The sequence below is a fragment of the Drosophila rhopaloa genome, unplaced genomic scaffold (genome assembly GCF_018152115.1).
Source record: "Drosophila rhopaloa isolate 14029-0021.01 unplaced genomic scaffold, ASM1815211v1 contig_202, whole genome shotgun sequence".
Lineage (NCBI taxonomy): Eukaryota > Metazoa > Arthropoda > Insecta > Diptera > Drosophilidae > Drosophila > Drosophila rhopaloa.
In genome coordinates, this window is record NW_025335087.1 from 53219 (window position 1) to 77406 (window position 24188).

The window sequence follows — 24188 nt, forward strand, 5'->3', positions numbered from 1 at the left end:
TCGCGTCGCCAGACGAGCGTAAGGTAAAACGAGAATTTTAAGTCTTCAGAGCCGAGAGCCGAGAGTCCGAAGCTTCTGCCGCTTCTTCTGCGACTGCACGCTGACTCTGGGCAGAGCAGCCAAGATCAACCCGCACCAAGCGAAAGTAAGCATGCGGAGAGCCCGAGCGCTGGCGCTGCGCCGGCGTCGACGCCGTGTCAACGCAGGCGTTGACTCATCTGCCGGCGCAGGCTGCGCTGCGACGGCGGCTCCCAGTGATTCACTTGTTCGCATCTTCGGCTTCTGAGGCTGCGGTTTCGGATGCAGACGTCGGCTGCGAAGCCACTGCGAAGCGTTGCGGCTGGCTTTACTGGGCACATATAAAACAAACGAACTTGGCCAAATATTCACAATCATATTGAAGTTGTTCGTTCGCGCGTTCGAGTTCGAGTTCGAGTCCGAGAAGATTTGGCCTTTTTCAGTGTAAGAAACTGCCCCTGAAATCGAATTGATCAACGTGAAATGGGTTACCCGAGGGCCACTTCCGGGAAGGGATCCGGGCATGGCTTTCCAAACACACCCACTGTGTGACCGGCCGGTGGTCAAGTGAAAAGTTGAAGGACATATGGGATAAGCCCCTTGGTATTGTGCTCCCAGCCTCCGGCGAGGCACATCCGCAAATGCTGCAATGCATCCAGGCCAATTTGGCTATGGGCTATAGGCTATAAGGCAGCCGCAGCCTTTTGTGGCTGAAAATTAAATTCATTTGCGGTTGATTGATTGATGGATAGTTCCATTGATTTGGTTTTAGTTGTCGCTGCTCCGAGGTTGCCGAGTCCCTAACTCCGTCCACCCGTCCGTTGGTCTGTACAGCCATTTCGTATTCGCATTTGGCTGCCACTGTGCATTGTGTTTAGCTTGGTGGAAATGTATTTGTTGGTGATGCGATCTGAACTTTGCTGTTTATTGTTCGGTACTGAGTCTGTTGAATTGTTGCCAAATGCGCCAAGACAAAACTTTGCCGTTTTAATTTATGTGAAAAGCGCCCACGGAAATGCAGCAGAAACGGCACCAGCAGACAACATAGAAGCATCAGAACCACCATCTTCTAAAATCCAGCACCGAAATTCAATTTACATTTGTACATATGCCAGTTAGGTGGAAGAGTTGTAAGATGGTATTAAGGCATCTGGGTTTTGGCGTCCAACTAGACTAGCCGCGTCATTGTCGTTAGGAAAAAATGATGCAAGAGTTTCTGACCGGTACACAAAGCGTACTTTTCAAAAAGCGTACTAACCTACGCCAAAGCAAAAAGAAAACATAAATATTAAAGAGTAATAAAACTATAAATGAATTCATTCTCGGTGTCCTTAAATTTATTTTTGGAAAATATGCCAAAGCCATACTAATTAGTCTGATATGGTATTAAAAACAAATTAAAAGCTGCCATCATTTTCAAGAAAGTTCGTTGCCTCTTCTTTTCCATCTCCTATTTGGGTAACTCAAGAAAAGTATGTCAATGAAATGTTTGTGATGACCGCGAGCAAAATATCAAAATATATATTATCCATGAGTTCTACGATCATGAAATAGAAAGTTTCAACAAATTTCTAAATACAAAAAAATTCAAATTTACCAAGAAGCCAGAAAATATTTTATGCAAATTTTTGTTGGGTAAAAACCAGCAATTTGATTTGTGTATACACACATACTTAAATTTTGACGTTTATTTTTTTGTTCTTGCTTTGGATTAGAGCGGCTTTTTGCCTATTTTTAGCGTTGAGTCACGGCGAACGCATCCCGCATTTCGACTCAAAGATCAATTTGTCGATGGAACAACATGCAAATCTAGCTCTTTGTTGATTTACGATTCGAAAATCAGTGACTCAATTTGCGTCAGAATTCCCCAAGCGAATTAAGCCCATCCGGATTTGATCTGGGCTAGTCTTTAGTTTCAGATAACTCTATTTATAGGCTTATACACCAGTTGTTCAATTAGGCAACCGCCGGAGGGTAGTTACTTATCCAACTTTATCTCTGAGAGATAATTGGCAGTCCTCTACAACAAATTCGAGAACATGGCTTTGAGCTCGGGCAATTGTGCAGATCTCTTGCAGAGTAGATTGGGGGATCTAGCCAAGACAGGTTGCCATAGAAGCCACTACTGGCACCAGAGACTGAGACTTGAAAATTCCTCCTTGGTCGCACCTGCCACTTCTGCCCGGATTGGTCTCGCACCTAACGGTCTGCCTCGTTGTCTCGCCACATCTAAAGGTGGCAGTCTGTGCCACAAGATGGACTTGTATGGCACTGGCACGATCCCGTTGAGAACTTATGTCATCAAACAGTGTTTGCATTTAGATGGTGACGATATAGCGCCGACTTCGGTCGGTAGTCTTTGAATTCTATACGGCCATTAGCTCTGTGACGCACGTATTTGTTGCTAATAATTTATTTTCTATTTCTGATTTCCCCCAGTTATTTAGACCCAGACCCAGAGAGTCGAAGAGCCATGACTATTTTACAGTTTTGGAAACAGCTCTACGTATGCATTACGTTGGCAGTGCTGGCTTTGGCCAGTGCCGACTACCAGGCAAACATGTTCCTTAACGGCGAGTACCAAAATAGCATCAAGGAACACAAGGAGACCCACCATTCAGTCAACCCCTCGACGAACGTCTTTCTTAACCACGCCATCATCAGCAGGCAAGCGTCGCCGTTCCAGGGACCGACCTACCTGCCGCCCAAGGAGTACCTGAAGTGCCTCCCCGGCCAGCAGTGCGTTCGACAGGGTCAGTGCCTGAACGGAATCTTCTCCCAACAGTTGCCTAGGATACAGGTAGGTGGCTGACTACTTACTGAGCTCAGTAATACTTTGCAATCTGGGGCACCCATTTGGTCGGTCGTCTATTGCATAATGGGATATTGATTTGAGGTTTTCCCGGGACAGAAAAAGTAAACGGTTGACAATACCCGCCGTCCTCCAATCCGAGCCATCCGGTCAGATCCGTTCGAACCCGACGAAGACCTAAATCACAAATTAAAAGCTCGTCTGTAGCGATAAAGCGCAAAATATTGCGGTCGTTGTTGTTGTCGATTAGCTTGCCTGATCTGCATTTTCTTGTTGTTGCTCCAGACGTTGTTGTATTTGTGGTTGGATTGAGTTGATTTGTTTGGCACAGTTACCGTTATTTTCCGGTTTGTCATTACTGAGGTCCGAAATACCAGACCACATACGTGCAGGCCAGACCGTAGCTTTGGGGAATTTCGTAATCCCACGAAATGGAATAAAAAGCGAAGTTCATGTTTAATTGTTCATCGCCAAGTTCGCTTTGGGCCCAAAACATATACATATATAATAATATATATGTGTGCCCAAATAAAAACATAAGTCGTCCGTGCTACGCATTTTTGTCAGCTGGGCTACGCGCCGATAAATAATATAAGCAATACAGATCAGGGAAGAAAAAGGATTTTAAAATTAAAAAGGAAATTATACAAAACAAAAAAATAGCAAGTGGCATAATTTGAACCGATATCATATTTGGAGTAAATAATTACAAAGAATCTTAAAAAGACCAACGCAAATTGATAGTAATTTGATAGTAAATATTTACAAAAAGTATAAATTTGGCTACTGTTTTATCTTAATCAAAACAAAAGTCTGGCTAATCTTACAAAAGCAAAAGTTTTACCTTTTGTCGGCTTCGCCTTTTGATCAGCAGATTTTTTAAAAAAGTCACATTTTACTTTTGCTTCTGTTGGAACGATTGGGTAAAGTTTTCCAAGCTTGGTTGATTTACAAAAATATGAGTATATCTTGTATATTTTTTTCCAATATGACCATATAACTGAAATAAACTGAAACCAAACTTTGACTTTTCAAAGATAGCTTCCGTTTCGGTATCTAACAATTAACGCAAAAAATTATAACATTGTATAAATCTGTTTGCTATTAACAGTAAGCATAAAATCTTAGCTTCGGCAAAATATTTAAGCCGTTAAGGAATTTTTTTCAGCTTTATTTAGTGGAATGTTTTATTATTTATCGTCACAAAATTGTGTATCAATAATTTTTTATGTTGAGTGTGAGATTGTCATGACTTTTTTACCTCGTTCAGAAATGTTTTTAATCTTAGCTGAACACCACCTGTAGCCTTAGGGCCACTTGCTAAAAAATCCTAATTAGTTATAGTCAAGTTCACTTAGGCCGACTCGAAATTTATGTTTTTACTTCTTATTTATTTTAAAACCAAATTTTGCTTGTCCTAACAAAATGGCTTATGCTTTCCTTTAAATGAAGTTCTAATAAAAATGTTCCTTCAGCAAATTTGTTTGAAATTGTTTTCTGAAATTTACTGAAATTAACTTTTTTAAGCTTATTAACTAACTGTAGAGAGGGAGTTTTCCGGGAAAAATGTGTTAGGCGTTACAAATTAGGAAGTCCCAAAAAGTGCACAAAATCTTACTCTGGTCTATAATTAGGTAACTATTTCGCTTACAAAAATGATGTCAATACTAAGTTATTAACCCTTTAAAATGCAATTTCCAACAACATATAGCTACTGTCAGTATCTTTAGGTACCTAGAAACTGTAATCTGTTTGAAATCTAGCTTTTTCGGTTTCCCGCTTAACTAACTTATTTTTTAAAAATTCGTAAAACACATTTTTTTTAATAAAGTTTTTTTAAACAAAATAAAAACAATTAAAGGAAGTGGTATGGACTGACCCTGTAAAACGGTGTAAAAATGACTATATTTCAAAATATTTGCTTATGTTTAACAACATCAAAGCTATCATTATATTTCCATTATTTTTTCGATTGTTCTTATCGCCACTTTTTAAACGTGGTTAGTGGTGATAATTGCAGGTCTAAATTTTAGACAAACTCCTACGCAACCACGCAGCTCAACTGTAAACGGAGCCTAAGTTTTGTGTTGCTCAGTTCAGTATTTAATGACATTTCAACCACAAGTACAAATTTTACCAAGTGAATATAAGCAACCAATATTGCAAGAAAATAAGGGGTAATAAAAAACTTATGTATCAGTAACAACGATTCTGGCTGAATAAATTATGCAAAGGGTGGCTAGGATTATCCTAAAATGTTGAAAATAAAATTTTATTTGCGTTGTTGAAATATTTTTAAGATTTTGTCGTATAATAAAATCGGTTTGACCTTTTTTTTAAATTATTTTAGTTTAATATGCCTTTTAAAGTTGAGCGACATCGGTCAAGTCGTTTTTGAGATATCATGATCAAAAACAAAAAAAAAACTTCAAGAAAAAAGCGTTTGGAAGTTTAGTTACGAATGATCCGCGCTCGATCACCTAATCACTATTATAGCTTTCTGACGACTTCCATTACCGAGCAATTTGCTTAAGTTACATATTCTTCATGTAAAACTATATGGAAAAAACGAAACAAAATAGGATCCATATATTGGTCCCGGTAATTTAGTTGTGGTGGTTTTGAAAGCTTTATCAGAGCCAGATCCGAGTATATTAATTTAATAAACAATTTTGGAAATAACAAGTTATTTTTATTATGCATGCAATAACGCCCAGTTCAATAAAGCCCCAGCAGTTACTTTACTTTTAAATTCAAAGTTAATTTACCTGTAAAATGTGTAGGGCAATACGTAATTATTGGATTTAGTTTTTTAAATAATAGCATCTAACAATTGTTACTATGCCATGAACAAAAAATAGTCGTGGGCGTTATTTTTCGCTATTTTTACGTCATTTTACGGCAACGTGGCCTCAGATCACACCGTAGTAATAATCATATCCGCGAGTTCGGAAAACCAATATGATTTTCGGTCTCATAGCGGGAAAACTGTCGAATTGTTCCGTCGATCTGTGAGAACGCTGTGAGAAAACAACACATTCAAATAATCGAGGTAATATGATGGGAATATTAATGTAATTAGAAAAAGTAAACAAAATGATGATGTCAAAAATCGGCAATAGTTGTGTGCTTCAAATGTCGGGGATCTTCCCCAATTAGTTAGCCTTCCTATGAGCTTATCGACCTGTGAGTCAAATCCACAGTCTTGAGGCTACACCAATTCTAGTTCCGGGTCCGTGGAAACGAATATGTCGAGCTGGTTTGACGAATAAGCTTAAAACACATGCCATAAGCATATTCATTCGCGCAAACTCAAAGAAGCTAGGCACTGCAAATAAAATTTTACGCATGGGCTCCACATAACATTAACAACTAATAGTATTTTTATTGAGAATCCATTTCAGAGATACATAAACTAGATTTGAGTACTTTCCAAAACCGCTGTGTGGTACAAACCCGAAATTAAGGCTTCAAAAATGTTTCCGTGCTATTTAATACCCATTTAGCATGTTCACCTCACGCTCAGGCCGAAGATCTTTATTAGTCAAGGTCATGCTTCAGAACCATCACTAAAACATTCAAATGGGTTTCAGATTTTGGCTTTTCTCGCTTGAGGGGACACAAGAGCAGACATAAATAAGAGGACTTAGACAAGTTTAATTTGAAATATTCTGGGTCTGATTGATATATGGAGTGCCAGTTTTGGGAACTCAGCGGTCTGAACTGGTTATTTAAACTCTTCTTTCGTGCCATGACGTCGGATTTCTGGCAACTGTACCCGACGGCAAACTTCTTCATTCTTGAGCTGCAAATTCTTCAAGGCGATACCGCCTCTTGCTACTGTTACGACTTTTGAACTCTGGCACACACTGACAGAGTTATTAATTTGCAATTGTTCAGTTGCTAAATGCCAGCTGACCAAAAGACAGCATTTAGATGTAAGAAACAAATTTTTAGCAATATTAGCGAAGGTCCGCCAAGACGACAGCGGCATAGTTTAATGCAAATGCAATAGCTTCGAGCATCTAGTGGCTGGCCACTGTCACTAGCTTCTGCCTGGACACCTTTTAGCACATCATTTATGCAAGTGGCTAGCTAGCTGACTTTAGTGACCTTTTGGCCAAGATAACTGCAATATCAATCAGTGGGTGTGCGAGGCAACTTAAAGGCTGCTGGTTTTGGCTCAGTATTGGTCAAGTACGCACGAACAGAATGTTCAGCTGCTATTTTCTAGGCTTTAAGCAACTGAATTAATTTGTTTTTAACCCACTTCCCTTTACTATCACAGAACTGCGAGCCGGATACCGACGTGTGCTGCACCTACCAGGTGCCTTCCACCACCACAACAACAACTACTCCTGTTCCGTTCGCATCCTGTCCGCGAGACTCGGACTGTGTGGCCCCAGAAAACTGTCGCAATGGTGAAATAAGTGCTATCAACTACGTGAAAAAACAAGGGGTAAGTTATTGGGACCGCCGGCTGTCAAAAATTTTTTTGGCCACTAACATTGATAAGCAATCAAAGGAGAAACCACCATCCTGGCATCAGTTGTAAAAAGGGTTTTCCTATTCAATCGGCCTGTGTAGAATAATTCCGTTGGTAAAGTAGCTTACTTTAAGTTTTACTAGTAACCATCCAAACAACCCAAACAACGCAAACAAAGCGACCTCAGCAAATGCAACTTGCATTACCGGAATCGGGCCTGACCGCAACAATCGTAGCACATTTCACAAGCCCAGCGGTGCATAAGAAACCAAGAAAAAACCAACACAACAGCGGCTAAAACACCGACAGCTTATTAGCACACAATTAGTTTTAATTGCTGCTCTGATTTTTCACTTGGGATTCTCTGAAACCAGAATAGTTTGATATGTATGTCTGAGTTGGTTATCGAATTGGTACATTTGTATGCCCTAACTTAATACCGCCAGCAAGGGCATACAAATTAACCAGTCAAACTTATAAGCTAAAAGTATTTTTCGTCAGCATCACTAGGTGAGTTGTTCTACCCAAGACCGTCTGTACTTCTACCCGTATATTTGTCTGCCCGTCTGATTCTGCCAAACTAGTCCCAAAAAGTCATATTTCTATTGCTGGTAATTATATAGTCGGAACGGGCAGGATGGCTACATAACTTAAGTGCCATAGGAACTTTCGTTTTTACAATTTTAGCAATTTTCAATAAATGGTTGCCATGGGAAAAACTTAAAATAATATGTAGGAAAATCTACATAACTTACTGGTTTTTTACCAAATACGCCTATAAATTGGGATGTTTATAGTTTTACACTCAAAAAAAATTAACTAGAAATTTTTGAAAAATTTGCAATTGGATGGTTTCTAAAATCCTATGAATTTTTACAAAACAAGAAATTAAGAAAGAAATAGTATTCAAAATAATAAAAAAGAGTAGGGTAAAAACGCGAATGATTCGAAAATTTTCGGCCCTCAGCAAAAACATTTTTAAGTTGTTAAAGACAAAAATTACCGTTGAAATCAAGAAGAAAGCATTAAAAATAAGAAAAGCAACCTTTAACTCGAACAAGCTGCTGACCCTGTAGCGGAAAAGTCGCTTGGCCAGAAATCTAAGATTCACAATTTTTTATTTTTTAAACTTTTTTGAATTAGTTTTATCTGGGAAAAAGTATTAATACCCATGCAAGACATATAAAATACGGCAAAACACACATGTGCCTTTGTGTTTTCAACTAAGTTGACTCAAATTATCTAACATGATCATGACTTTTTATTGTACTAAAAATAAAGTAAAAAGTTATAATAGCTTGTAAAAAATTCATAACCATTTGTAGCATATATTATATTTGGAAACGGTTCCAACATAGTGTTACACCGACCAACTCTCGTTGGTCAAGGGTTCGATTCTTGCCGGCGATAAAATTTACTAAAAATATAGAATCGGAAATGTCCCCTTCACTGCGTTGCAAACTTTTGACTACAATTATTATACCCTCTGCAAGGGTATAAATATATACCATGCTTAGCTCGCATTTATTCCTTTGGTTCCATTTGAACATACTAAATGGGTTTTGAGCACGCGCTCTGCTACGATGCATACCACATAGACAAAGACTCGCTGTTCATATATATGTGTAACGTAACTAATGTAAATATTTAAGCTGTGATGGGATGAGATAGCTTGCTAGATTTTAAAGTATTCTGAGACATTTTTATTTCTTGCTTTAAAAAGGAAGTGACCATTAAATTATAAAATAATATCCTTGTGGTTATAATAAATAAATTTTGCAGTTTTTATTTTTGTGAGTTAAAAGATTTTTCCGATTTTCAAGGCAAAAACAACCAGTATTTTAAGAAAAAAAAATTAATTAACTTTTGCCAAAAATTAAGTTTTTTATGAGCAATGGATTTATGGATTTCGTAAGAATATTCAAACCATATAATTTATCGAAAAATAGACTTGTTTTTTAAGATATAGTCATTTTTTGAGCTAAATTATAAAGCCATATACGACTAAAAATTAGATTTGTTTTTAAGTGTATTTTTTTGGCAGCCCTAGCAATGACATTGCCACAGGGCGAAGATTTAATTCAAAAAACTCTGGCAGCGGTAACGAACTTGACGCCACCAGGCAGCAATCAAACTGGAATGCGGTTGAACCTACAAGTAATGCCTTACATACACGCATCCGAGTCAAAAAAGTGTTAAATTACAGCCTACCAGAGAAACAATATATACAGAAAGTATACACATAGGTAAAAACATGAGTAGGTATGTATATACATATATATAGGTCGCGGTAGATCGGTTCATCAGTTCAGCATCGCGTTCGATTGGAGAGACCAAGACTCAGAGAGACGAACAGACTTGCGACTAAGAGAGATCTCTTATTTTCACCATTCCAGCGCAATTGCATAATTTGCCTACATGCAATGGCCGGAAAACCGGGTTGCGTACGGTGCTGATGCATGCAATGCCTGAAAAAATGAGCGCAGCAAGTAAAATATGTTGCAGTGCAGATGGCAGCGCAACAGCTGCAGGCCAGCTTCAGCGCTATCATTGCTGTCATTTTCTGAATTGCCAAATTTGCTGGTTTGTACTGCTTGCTACCAGGTCTAAGGTTGTTTCAAGATACAGCTAGGTATTTTTGGACAAAGTAACTAAACACATTCTTAAAGACCGCAACCCCTCAATTCGGAATAAGAACCTACGATCATGAAGCCATTTCTCGTTGGCCCTCAATTGGGTGCAAGATTTCCCCGCCGTTCAGCTACACACCATCATGGCACGACTCGTTAAGTTATGCAGCATTAACGTCAATTGCGTGGCATGCTACAAAATGCACACTGGAGAGTACGAACGCAACAGACAGGGCAACAGCTATATTATCAATAACATGTCTGTAGTGATTCGAGAGAAGAAAAGAGGGTAAATGACTTGTGTAGTTTCGCAGTTAAAAATGCGAGGAATGCCGGCAAGGTCGCTTAATTCTGAGTGGAAATCCGACATAATGAACGGAGGGCCGAAGCACCCATGTATGGAAAAATGAATATGCACATTCTGGCAATGGATTGAGGAAAAATATTTGTTTTTATTTGCATTTCCGATTACTTGCTACTCGTTTGACAATTATAAACATGTGTGTGTTATTCTCTTTTTTTGCATTCGATTTTATTCGGGGGACGGAAGACTGGATATGAACAGCATTATTTGAGGGGCGAGTTTGTTGTAAAACTGCTAAAAGTCGCTTAAAATTGACAGTACTACGGGTCTTATTTCCACATAACTCGAGCAGGTAGAACGAACATTTTCCGAATTAATTAAAACTAGATAATTTGAATTGGGCATGCAAACTCCTGTGAAACTTAATCAAAGCTTGTTTTTTTTTTAAAGTTTAACACCGTCATATTTGACAGAACTGAAGCCCAATAACAATGTTGTTAACGTTATACATTACCTCAAAAAATTAAAAGTTATACATTACCTTTATTGTTCTATGGTTAAATGTTGTACTTAAATTTTGATAGTTCGATGACTTTTTTGTCTTTTAATTTGTTATTTATTTTGATTATATTAGTTGTTGAATTACCGCATACTGAGCTGACATGATCACCATAATTATAGTACATTTTTATTTTTGCTTACTTTAATTATGCTTACGATTTAACTTAAATGCTTATATTTCTGAAAATGTTATGTAAAGAAAGTGTTTAAAACCTGTCTGATCAGGTAATATTGGTAATTGTTATTATTTTGGCTGGTTCTTGCACCTACAGCATGCGCATAATAGCCTGATTTGGTAAGAAGCAGGTTATGATATTAGGGCACAGCTATTATGGAATCTTACCTTCCGTCTTCGTGACGCTTTGGAAGCGGCAAGCTGTAACAGGGCAACGCCGTAAAACACGTATGCCAACAAAGCATGCGGGGCAAACAGAGCAAATCGAGCGCCTTAGCATGCAGCAGACGGAGAGACTCAAGCGGTAAACTCAAGGTCTAGGTCGAGCTCGGGGTCTTGGTCTGCGCGAGCTTACTCGCATGCTCTTATGGCTGGCTGAAAGTCGTTGACAGCGCTTAACATTTATTCGATCGTGGCCGACTGTGCGGACTCGCTTTGTGGTAGATATTTGGCTTCCTTCGGCTTAATGCGTATTTTATGATCATTAATATTGTTATGGTTTTATTAGCTCGGTTTGCCGTTAAGCGACAGCGTCGTTACATATCGATAAAATATCAATGGCTCCGGCTTTGTTATAATTAACATAAATGCGACTTGTGCTGTTTACAATGACACCTTGCCACTTGACTTCACTTATAATTAATTAGTTTTTGTGTGGGGCAACGCACATATTCATTGAATTGGTCATAAATATTCGGTCTTACGCCCAGACTTCTGCATATGGGGCTTATGCATAAACATCGACGTATGTAGAATAAACAAAAGACTTAAGCGCCGAACTTGTGTCAAAGCTGGCGGACGACCTGCTTGCACTTGCACTTCACGGCCAACGCTGGCTTAGGATAACCACTCGTAAAACGTCCAAATCTAAAAAATGCCCACTTTATAGGCATATAACTTGTGTGCGGAAAGACGCGAAGAGTAAGAACGGCGAATTTAGTGCTGTGCTAGTGGCGCATTAGTGCAGTCATAAAAATAGTTTTATGTTTGTAGTGAAGCTATAATGTCGTAAATTTCGCCGCTGCTGATGTCGTCACGGCTGACCTTTTCCTAAGCTATAAAAGCGACTTAGGCAGCCCGTGCCCATGGATGTAAAATTCGATTAAAAACTATGAAAATTTGTTTTTAAACCATCATCAAGTTTATACCGGTTATAAAAGGAGAGATATGTAACTATAGACATAAATAAAAAGGTGTTGAGTTAAAAAAATATACCTTATGCCCATTAATCGTCTCCCTAAAAATTTAACGTTAGTTTTTTGTAAATATGTTTTTTTATTTCGCTTAGTAGCGATTGCAAGAAAACCTTATGCCACAACCTTTTTTTTTTTATTTTCAAACATAACAGTAGGGACTTATTATTTTTAATACCCTTGCAGAATATTCTGTAAATGATATTCTCCAAAATTATTCATATGATGCATTCTTAATACTTATAAAAAATCCCAACTTCCTAACTTTAAAAACACCAAAGTTATGACATTTCCAATCGTTCAGTTATATGGTAGCTATAGGATATAGTCGGCCAATCCTTATGAAATTTGGTAGGTTGGATTGATTGGCCAAAAATAAAACCCATAGAAGATCCAAACTTCCTAACTTTACAAGCACCAAAGTTATGGCATTTCCGATCGTTCAGTTCTTTCTATTTGCAAGTATAGGTTATAGACGTCGTTCATCGTTTTTAAACTTGATCTTCATCCGTAAAAAAAGCCGACTGCATGAGTTTCTTTTAAACTGAGCCTATATATTATTTTTCTCATTATCAAAAAGTAAGGAATTAAAACAATACTTTTGTTTTCAAGCTTACAAATAAAAGTCACCTAAAGTTTTTTAAATAATAAGTCATTGCCAGATATTAAAAGCCTTGGAAATAGTAATACTATTATTCACAAAATTTATAATCGCAGTTTAAGACTCAGTTTTGAGGACAAGAAATATGTGTATTCCTGATCAGCATCACCAGGAGAGTCGATCTAGCCATGTCAGTCTGTTCGCCATAAAGTCATGGTATGCACACCTCAAAGTGAAATCGATACGTTTCGATCGGGTTCGATCTGAGGTTGTTTATAGTAAAAGCTCGGATAATAAGTCATATAATTCCATATGACATTTTGAAATTTCAATTTAAAAAAGTGAATAAGAAAAGTATTTTGTTTAATGACGAATCTTTTTATGATTTTTTAAATTAAAAAAATTTCAATCTGTGCTAAGTTTGAGCATTGAAAACTAAACAAGTAAATTAAGCAACGTTGGTATGGTCTAGTTACAGTCACAACTATGCAAAACAGAGAACAAATTTAAAAATAGTAAGGGCTTGTCTTAATACTCTATTCAATGCTTATAAAGCAAAACGGTTGAAATGACACGGTTTAAATACGAACCTTACATGTTAGCCCCTACTTTGCTTCTGCCTCTTAAGTTGCCTCCACTAAACTTAGCTCTAAAGTATACAAAAATTATTTAAAATATATATGCTTATAGTAATCGCAACATTATTAACAAATTGCGCCAGACAATCTATGCGACATTTACAACAACAATAATGGACAACTTGTCTTGTATGGCCAACAACAACATTTATTAAAAGCATTTTGGAGTCTCCCAGCTCGCTTGCTGCTGGTGACTACATATTTAAGTTGTCGCTGGTACACAAGTAGCTTGAGGTTTTTTTTGTCGAAGTTGTTATCTTGGCGTAAGATGATTGATCATAAGCTATGGAATGGCCAATGGCAGTCCCAGGTAATCGCAGCTCAGGGGCGAGGATTGATGGTGAACAGGGATTTTGCCTGTTCAGAGACGCTTGTTGTCATTGATCAAAATTATATGCCGTTCTCCGTCCTGCTTTCTCGAGGGGCCATGCTTAAAATACATAATAGCATGTATTACATAATGTTAAATGTGTGCGCTGCTCGCCAAAGCGCCTCCGCGATTGATGTCTACATTAAGATAAATTTTGATTAGCGCTTAATTGATGAAAATTGCGCCAGACGGTCGCCAGTTGTGCCTAATGACAAGCAAGCCGAAGTTTATATACCCTTGCAGCAGTTACAAAAATTAAATTTTAAATATTTCGAACTCAAATTTGATAACAATAAATCTAGTCCGAATTTGGCAGTAGTAAAACCGTAATTCTGAAAACGTTACAAATTACAAAATTTATATATTACTATACAACATATACCCACTATGTTAAGAAACAACCCAGTTATAATTTTATTTCCCCTTTTCCTGATTGTGTACGGTCTTCTGGTTTTTAAAGAACCAAAATCGTATTTTTGAAATTGCTAACAAAGAATTTCGATATATGTTAGAAAACAACCAAGTTACATTTTCATTTCCCTTTTTGTCCGATTGTTTTTTAAGGGAGCTATTTCATATAGTAGTCCATCCGATCAGTACCTTCTACTTGTGGCATAGTTTTAAAACTGAGGGACTAAATTGCGTAGAAACGGAAAGACAGACCAGATCGATTCGCCAGGAAGCTGATGAAGAATATAAATACTGCAAGCTTTTCACTGAAACTACAATACCATGTGCAAGGGTAAACAAATTAAATAGGGATGTCGCCGCTCGATCGGAAGGACAAGCGTTTCGGGAAGCGATAATGGTAATTTCATCATTAATGACCTAAAATAAGGCCAAGCTGTGACTACCACTTGTCAAACGGAAGCGCTTTTGTTTTAATTAATTAAATTAATTTACCATGCCGGACTCTTATTCGGAGACAAACAGTCATGCTATTAGCAACTACTGCCCACGGCTCTGTTTTGTTTAGTTTTAAACAAATTAGCACATTATTTTGCCATTACATGCGGTGGCAGCTGCCTCTTCACTTATGAGATACAAATGGAAAGAATAGTAAGCCCAAGGCCAAAACCAGTTAAAATCTTCACTGACCTTTCTGAGCCTTGGGCTCGAGCTGCGTGTGAAAACTTGGCCGGAAAGGGAAGATGGTGCGGATTCAAGCGCACAACACCCATAACAGTCGGTGGGACTTTCCGATCTCAACTCTATTCTTTTTTGAGCGTTAGTGTTAACGATTATAGGGATGATTGCGTAATTTGGTGTTAACTCGTTCATCATAAGAAAATATGTTAGACATATTTTATTTAAGCCCATTCCCATAAATATGAATGTCGGACTGTCATAATTTGGCCTTTACCGTTGGCACTGATTTGTCTGAAGTTGTGCACTAATCGTGTGGGCAGTACGGCCAAAGTCGTTGCCATTGCATACACCCCCTCCATAGCTGACACTTTCAATGAACAATTGACTCGGCCGACAAACTTGACAAATCATATATGTACAGCCACATCTGCAATTGTGCCTCAGTCTAGCTTGTGTATAAGTCTGTACAGTTCACAGAGTCCGCCCACGGTGTATTGCACCATGAAACTGCTGAATTTCTCGGTTACCATTAACCCCAGGCGCAAAAACCATTGACAGCCAGCATTGGGCGTTTTAATGACCAGGTAGCGCATTGCCGGTGAAGTGGCTCCGTCCCTTACAGCACTTGGCGGCACAACTGGCCATGGTGGCAGTAAGGTTGCCGCTAAATCGTGTGTCGTTGACACCATAAAAACAGATGGGCTCCTTCTCTTACCTTCACTCGCTATTCCTTACAGTCCAACCGCTGCTCTGCGCCCGACGTCTGCTGCCGCATGCCCTCGACCACGCTGACCGAAGATGGGTATATCTTCAATCTGCCGGACAAGACCTTCCCGCTGCCAACGAACCCTACAGTACCTGCAGTGCGCTCCACCCAGCCCGCGTACAGGCCGCAGCCCACGACGGTGGTGCCAGCCCCCCGACCCACTAACGAGTATCTGCCGCCCCCGACCACCCGGCGTCCCAGCTACGAGCCCGTCCAGACCACCCGGCGGCCAGTCTATCAGCCTCCTCCAACGGTCACCCAGGCGCCCCGCATACCGCCCACCCAGTCCCAGCCAAGGCCCCAGCCACGCCCCCAGCCGACGCGTCGGCCCACCAACGAGTACCTGCCGCCTGTGTCAGTCAACGAGATCCCGCGCTTCGAGCCGGACCGCGTGCCCCAGTCCTCGAACGAGAAGCCGATTTACCGCGGGGAGGACCAGCTCTCGCCCCAGATCTTCCCCACGCCCCAGCCAGGCAGTGCCCCCAAGCACTTCGCCAAGTGCGCCTCCGCACTCGTGTGCTCCGCCGAGAACTTCTGCAACGCCATCGGAGTCCTCTCCGAGACCCCCGTTGAGCTGAGCCCCATGGAGGCGGCTTTCCGAGTGCCTCTGACCGACTGCCTGCAGGCGGAGACAGGTGCCCCCGGTAAGTGCTGCCGGGACCCTAACTATGTGGACCCCTGGCCGGTCAACTTGGCTGGAGTTTGCGCAACAAGGAACAAGCGGTAAGTAGGCCCGTACATTTCCGACGCATCCGTCAACCGGACATTTTCCATGTTGCAGAACGAAGCCCACAGGAGTCAAGGATCTGGACGCCAACTTTGCCGAGATCCCCTGGCAGGCCATGATCCTTCGCGAATCCAGCAAGACGCTTATATGCGGCGGGGCCATCATTGGAGACGAGTTCGTGCTGACAACCGCCAAATGCGTGAACGGGTAGGTGGTCCTTAGTAATTGCTCCTCTTGACGGCAGAATAACCGAATCTCCCTCAGCCTACCTGTCGACGACATTCGCATTAAGGCCGGCGAATGGGAGCTGGGCAGCACGAACGAGCCCCTGCCTTTCCAACTGACGGGCGCCAAGTCCATCGACGTCCACCCCGCATACGATTCCTCGACCAACGCCAACGACATAGCCATCATCCGACTTGAGAAGCGCTTGGAGTTCGCCACCCATATTCAACCCATTTGCATCAGCGACGAGGACCCGAAGGCGACCGAGCAGTGCATTACCTCCGGGTGGGGAAAGCAGGCGTTATCAAGTAAGTGCTCCCAGAACCAAAATTTGGCAAAACTATTCAACAGTGCCATATGTCCCAATCCGCCGGACTTTAACATTTTATTTGATCTTAAAGATATGATCAAACTTCAGAGATGTGCCAAATATAAAAGGCATAAAACCAGACGTTTACGTCAAGTTAAGATTGGTCTTCAATTTAAAAGCTATATTTTATACGCGATGCGGATTATAAACGTCTTTAATATATATTGGATATTGTCAGATTTTAATCAAGCTCAAGGGATGTGCACAACAATATTAGGCAGGAAACTGCGAGATCCGCGGGATTTTATGATTCGCCTATTAAATAACAACAAAGTTCAATTAATTCGACTATTTAAAAAAGTTGGTGAAATTCAAAAGCAGGCACCATAAACTTATTCCTATTTTAAAATAATGTATTAGTCTACAACATTTATTTATACTACTTTATAAAGCCCGATACGATTATATATGTTGCTTTAATTAACAATGTATTTTTAAATTCGATCGTTTCTATGGCTGTGGCTATATAATGTATTTTTCCGTTCTTTATGAAACGTGGTTTAAGACCATTAGTTTCTTTGATTCTCTTCCAATTCGACCCACTTAAGTTAACTTACATTTATGTATAAAAGTTAGTATACAATAAATTTAAAAGCCATGCTCATTTCTTCGAACCCAATAGCTGAAATAATTTAAAACATATATGCGTCGATATCAATTTAACACTCCCGTCCCGTACTGAAAAAAAAATATTTTTATTATTTATTACTTTTATTTTTTTATTTTCAAATCGAGGTGCTGAAATCATTTTAACTTTGTTTAACATTGATATACAAAATTTTGTTCTACGACTTTTAAGTCAAATCGAGGACTTAGGATCCCGGAATCATTTTAACCTTGTTATACAGCTTTATATAAAAAAAGTTTCTTTTACGATTCTTTTTGAAACCTGCTAGAGTAGCTATTTTAAACGCCTCATGTTTCTAAACGTTATATAAACGTTCTATACGTTTTAACTGAATTTTTGAGTGATATTTAAACTCAATAATTATGATATTATAGCGTTGGCGATTTCTTTCTAGTCTCAAATCCTTAAAGCTTATGAAACGCAGAAAAAAACGAGGACGGAAGCTAACTTCGGCAAGCCGATGTTTTAATACCCTTGCAGACTTTGCCGAAAATGCTAAAATTGCAAAAGTAGCGAAAAGAATAGGGTATCATAAATAAATTAGATTTGCATAGTTTCATGTTATAGCTTTTATACTGCAAAAACGTCATATAAAATAAAAAAAATGGATATTTTCGCCGCCTTTGACAATTATTACGACAGAAGCTATAAGATATAGACGCCCGATCGGCTTCCTATGGGAGCTATAGGATATAGACATCCGTTCGGCACGCGCTTTTACCTTGATCAAGGTATGCATAAAAAATACGATTTGGAAAGATTCAAGTCAATAGCTTATATACTGCGCGAAATATCATAAAGTCTTGCAAGGTATATCCGATTGTTCCTATGGGAGCTATAGGATATAGGCTTCCGATCGGCACGCCCTTTTACCTTGATAAATGTATGCATAAAACAAGAAAGGAAAGCTAACTTCGGGCGGAGCCGAAGTTGATATACCCTTGCAGAATACTCTGTAAATTATATTCTCCAAAATTATTCAAATGATGCATTCTTAATACTCATAAAAAATCCCAAAAATAAAACCCATAGGAAATCCCAGTTAGGAGGAAACTTTACAAACACTAAAGCTATGGAATTTTCGATAAATCAGTTATATGGCAGCTATAGGTTATAGTCGGCCGATCCCGGCCGTTCCGACATATATACTGCGTACAAAAAATTATAATACCCTCTGTCAATAGCTTATATACTGTGCGAAATAGCCTGAATATCATCAAATTTTAACCGGTTTCACCCTATTGTTCCTATGGGAGCTATAGGATATAGACTTCCGATCGGCCCGCGCTTTTACCCTGATTAAGGTATGCATAAAAAATACGATTTGGAAATATTCATGTCAATAGCTTTTACACTTCGCGAAATATCATCAATTCTTGCAAGGTATATCCGATTGTTCCTATGGGAGCTATAGGATATAGACGTCCGATCGGGGCGAATTTCAAACTGCGTACACATGTTTTAGGACGACTGTGCAAACAGTATTGAAACAGACGGACATGGCCATATCGAGTCCCCTATTGATCCTGATCAAGAATATATATACTTTATGGGGTCGGAATCGTCTCCTTCACTGCGTTACAAACTTCTGACCTAAATTATAATACCCTCTGCAAGGGTATACAAAAAATAACATTTTAAAAAGTTTATTTACTGATTAATTATTTTTTATCACAAAATTTGAATCTAAACATTTTTAATTTTGGAATTGCGATCGTCATGACTTTTTTAACTCGTTAAGAGGTGATTTTGTTTGATTTGCTGAATATAAATAGACGTTTAAGTTCTTACCTGTAACCGGAAGCTTTCATCTTTGTTTTTGAGTGAGTTAAAAAAAAGTTAAAAGTAAAAGCTAGCAAAATATAGTAAAAAGTTTTTAAAACCAACAAAAATTATGATAAATTTTGTGTGTACCAAATTTGAATTTCTCAAAGAGGTTTATATAGTTTTAGCATTCTAAGGCAAAATAAAAAGTGCAGAAATACTTTAGTTTAGATATTTACACCCGTATTTTGTATTCGTTGGAAAGGTAGAAGGAAGCTCTTCCGAACCTATAGGGTATATATTCTTGATCAGGATAAGTAGTTGAGTCGATTAAGCCCTACCCGTCTGTTGGTCCGTCTGTCTATCTGGCTGACCGTTCATATGGAATTCAAGATCGTGGAAACTACAATACCACAAATCATTAAATTAATAATGACGTAACTGCATATGTGGAATCGTGGTTCATATATTTAAGAGACCGGTCGATAGCGAGAAAACTGTTATTTTAAAGCAGGGGTGCTGCTCGCTCTTATCTTCTGGTGCTTGTGCTGCAGTGTCAAAAATGTATTTTTTTTTAATTGGTTAGCTGAGTAACGGGTATCTTATAGTCGAGGCACTAGAATATAGTGTTTCTCCTTGTTTTAAAAATAAAGACCCGTTCTTACCGCTTTATTTGATTTTTGTTATTATACTTGTGGCAAATCCAATGAACCGTTTAACCAAAAAAGCCGGTTTTTCCTGCCGCTTATTTATCTAAAGCAAACTTGTTGAGCATAGACAACAATTTTAACAGTTTTAAATATTATATATCTTATTTCTATGACAACTTAAAATAAAATAATTATCTTTTGTTTCTTTGAAAATAAATTTTAATTAGGGTTAATATTTGTTTAGGATTGTCTGTTGGCTACGTATTTCTCCAACGATATATGTGCAGCCAAATCGACCCACTCTAACTATACCTTTCTTTCCGTCCGGCAGTCCATGAAGAGGGCGCCCTGATGCACGTGACCGACACCTCGACCCTGGGCCGGAGTGACTGCGGTGCCGACGCCAGCAGCGTGTGCAGCGCCACCAAGTTCGACGCCTGCCAGTTCGATGTTGGCAGCGCCCTCGTCTGCGGCACCGGCTCCAACGTCCGCCTCAAGGGAATCTTCGCCGGCGAAAACTCCTGCGGAGACGGGCAGACAGTACGCTTTGCCAAGCCGGACATTAAGTGGATAAACACGGCGTTCGCCGACAGGAACAAGCCACTCCTGCTGAAGCGGTTTTAAGCTGGACTCTGGCTCGGATTATTACCAGGAAGGGAAAAGATATGAACGACGAAGGTGCGGCACTCGAGCATGCGAAATTTAGTTGAGCTACTACAGAAATGCACCCAAGCACCCTAATCAGCCTGACTAAATACGCCACAGACCCCGATTGCACCCTTTACGTTCTGTCGAAATAAATAGATCCAATTCAGATGAAAATGTCGTCATTAACAGGTATTGAGAGATGTAAAATACTTAATTATAAGCTATTATTCTACAAATCATTTCGGAGCTATAAACTCACAGCAAGCCAAGCACAGTTATATGAGATTATATAAATATTTCACTACGTAGAGTAAGTCTTAAGATGTGCACTTTCTAGCACTATCGCACACCTGTCAACCGCACAACCACATTTCTGTTGCAGCATCTACTTTTACATATACCGTTATTTAAAGCTTTTCCTATATCGTAAATTGATTATATGTTAATACTTTTAAAATGTTGTATAAAGTGTCTACTCGTCTAAATTTAGTTAATAATTTAATTACTAAATAAAGAAAAACGATTAAGATATTTTTAAATTGTTTTATTTATCACGATCAGAGGATGATAATGGAATTATTTTATATTTTTAATTTGAATACAAATTTTCATAATCGAAATCTTATAAAGAAATTTGCATTTGGTTGGGATAACAACTTTTACAGTAAACATATTGTAAAACAAGAAAGGAAAGCTAACTTCGGGCGGAGCCGAAGTTGATATACCCTTGCAGAATACTCTGTAAATTATATTCTCCAAAATTATTCATATGATGTATTCTTAATACTCATAAAAAATCCGAACTTCCTAACTTTAACAACAACAAAGTTATGGCATTTCCAATCGTTCAGTTATATGGCAGCTATAGGATATAGTCGGCCGATCCTTATGAAATTTGATAGGTCGGATTGATTGGCCAAAAATAAAATCCATAGAAAATCCCAACTTCCTAACTTTACAAACACCAAAGTTATGGCATTTCCGATCAATCAGTTATATGGCAGCTATAGGATATAGTCGGCCGATCCTTATGAAATTTGGTAGGTCGGATTGATTGGCCAAAAATAAAATCCATGAAAATCCCTACTTCCTAACTTAACAAACACCAAAGTTATGGCATTTCCGATCAATCAGTTATATGGCAGCTATAGGATATAGTCGGCCGATCCTTATGAAATTTGGTGGGTCGGATTGATTGGCCAAATATAAAACCCATAGAAAATCCCAACTTTCTAACTTTACAAACACCAAAGTTATGGCATTTCCGATCAATCAGTTATATGGCAGCTATAGGATATAGTCGGCCGATCCTTATGAAATTTGGTAGGTCGGATTGATTGGCCAAATATAAAACCCATAGAAAATCCCAACTTTCTAACTTTACAAACACCAAAGTTATGGCATTTCCGATCAATCAGTTATATGGCAGCTATAGGATATAGTCGGCCGATCCTTATGAAATTTGGTGGGTGGATTGATTGGCCAAATATAAAACCCATAGAAAATCCCAACTTTCTAACTTTACAAACACCAAAGTTATGGCATTTCCGATCAATCAGTTATATGGCAGCTATAGGATATAGTCGGCCGATCCTTATGAAATTTGGTAGGTCGGATTGATTGGCCAAATATAAAACCCATAGAAAATCCCAACTTCCTAACTTTACAAACACGAAAGTTATGGCATTTCCGATCAATCAGTTATATGGCAGCTATAGGATATGGTCGGCCGATCCGGCCGTTCCGACTTATATACTGCGTGCAAGGAAGAAGGGTGTGTGAAGTTTCAATCCGATAGCTTTAAAACTGGAGACTAGTTTGCGTAGAAACAGACAGACGGACGACGGACAGACGGACATGGCTATATCAACTCAGGAGGTGATCCTGATCAGAATATATATACTTTATAGGGTCGGAGATGTCTCCTTCACTGCGTTGCACACTTTTGACCAAAATTATAATACCCTCTGCAAGGGTATAAAAACAAGAAAACAAAGAAAAAACAAAAAAACCCTTGCAGTTATTACAAAACGACTACATTTCTATTTCTATGCCTATATTACTAACAACAATGAAGCTTTGTCGATTTTGAGCCGCATTTTGCCATCGTTTCTATGGCAGCTATATGATATTGTTGTCCGATTTTCACAAAACTTAAAGCGTAATTCTGATAAAGTAAATAATTATTTCTCGAAGGAATATTTAGATAAATAGAAATACAGCAAAATACAATTTTTTAATTTCAATGTCTTAAAATTTTTGAATTATTTTTATCGGAGCTATATAATTTAATTTAATTAAAACTCTATGATATTTCAAATATTACAAAGTCTTAAAGAACAAAAAAGAAATCAAAAACAAGAAAGGAAGCAAACTTCGGCAGGCCGGAGTTGATATACCGTTGCAATTATTTCAAATCGACTACATTTCGATTTCTATGCCTATATTACTAAAAACAATGAAGCTGTGTCGACTTTGCGCTGCATTTTATCATCGTTCCTATGGCAGCAATATGATATTGTTGTCCGATTTTAATTGAATTAAAACCGTAATTCCATAATATTTAAATATTATCAAATCCCAAGAAGAAAAAATTAGAAACAACAAAGTTATATTAAAAAAATTTTTTTTTCCGATTGTTCCTAAGGAAGCTATATGATATAGTCACCCGATCCGGCTCGTTCCCACTTATAAACTACCTGCAATAGAAAGACAACTTTTGAGAAAGTTTCAGTCAAATAGCTTTAAAACTGAGGGACTAGTTTGTTTGCGTAAAAACGGACGGACTGGCGGACATGGCTAGATCGACTCGCCTAGTGATGCTGATCAAGAATATATGTATATACTTTATAGGGTCGGAAATGCCTCCTTCTCTGCGTTACAAACTTTTGACTGAAACCAACCCGAAGTTAGCTTTCCTTTCTTGTTTTTTTTGTTGTTCTTTGGGATTTGGTAATATTTAAATATTATGTAATTACAGTTTTAATTAAATTAAAATCGGACAATAATATCATATAGCTGTCATAGAAACGATGGCCAAATGCAACGCCAAATCGACATAGCTTCATTGTTTCATTCGTTTTGTAATAACTGCTAGATTACATAAACTTCGGCCTGCCGAAGTTTGCTTGCTTTCTTGTTTGGTTGTGTTATATTTCTTGTTGTCGTATAATAATCTAAATAGGTCTTCTAGTTTTTGACTTCTGACTTTTCCTACTTTGTCTTCATAATTTTTTTTTCCTTTTATTATCACAAATCTTTCTGTTTTAAAAAAATCTGTCTGTACAAGAAAAAAATTGTTATTAAATGTATGGTTTTCAAATATGATTTTACATTTATATGATTCCAACGATGACCAGTTTGCTCTTATTTATTCCATAGTAGTTTAGAAAAAAATTATAACTGAATTAATTTGCTTGGTACATGTTCTTCACGTATAAAGTAAATTTGACTTCCAGTATCAATAAGGTTTCTAATGAGATGATTAGTAAATAAATACAATAACTTTCTTACAATTGAATTTGATTGAGCTC

General features: G+C 38.4%; 1 protein-coding gene across 1 annotated transcript; it reads left to right on the forward strand.

Moving 5' to 3' along the window:
• Positions 1–337: 337 nt before the first annotated feature.
• Positions 338–21186, forward strand: LOC108043414 (inactive serine protease scarface). Its single transcript, XM_017122119.2, has 7 exons — positions 338–462; positions 2458–2818; positions 7119–7289; positions 15615–16366; positions 16425–16577; positions 16635–16903; positions 20339–21186. The coding sequence occupies exons 2-7, from the start codon at positions 2492–2494 to the stop codon at positions 20629–20631; spliced, it is 1965 nt and encodes a 654-aa protein (XP_016977608.1). The 5' UTR covers positions 338–462; positions 2458–2491; the 3' UTR covers positions 20632–21186.
• The last annotated feature ends 3002 nt before the right edge of the window (positions 21187–24188 follow it).

Coding starts and splice junctions, on each gene's coding strand:
- LOC108043414 (XM_017122119.2), top strand. CDS start 2,492: ATGACTATTTTACAGTTTTGGAAACAGCTCTACGTATGCATTACGTTG. Junction 2,819..7,118: donor AACAGTTGCCTAGGATACAG/GTAGGTGGCTGA, acceptor TTACTATCACAG/AACTGCGAGCCGGATACCGA. Junction 16,904..20,338: donor GGGAAAGCAGGCGTTATCAA/GTAAGTGCTCCC, acceptor TCCGTCCGGCAG/TCCATGAAGAGGGCGCCCTG.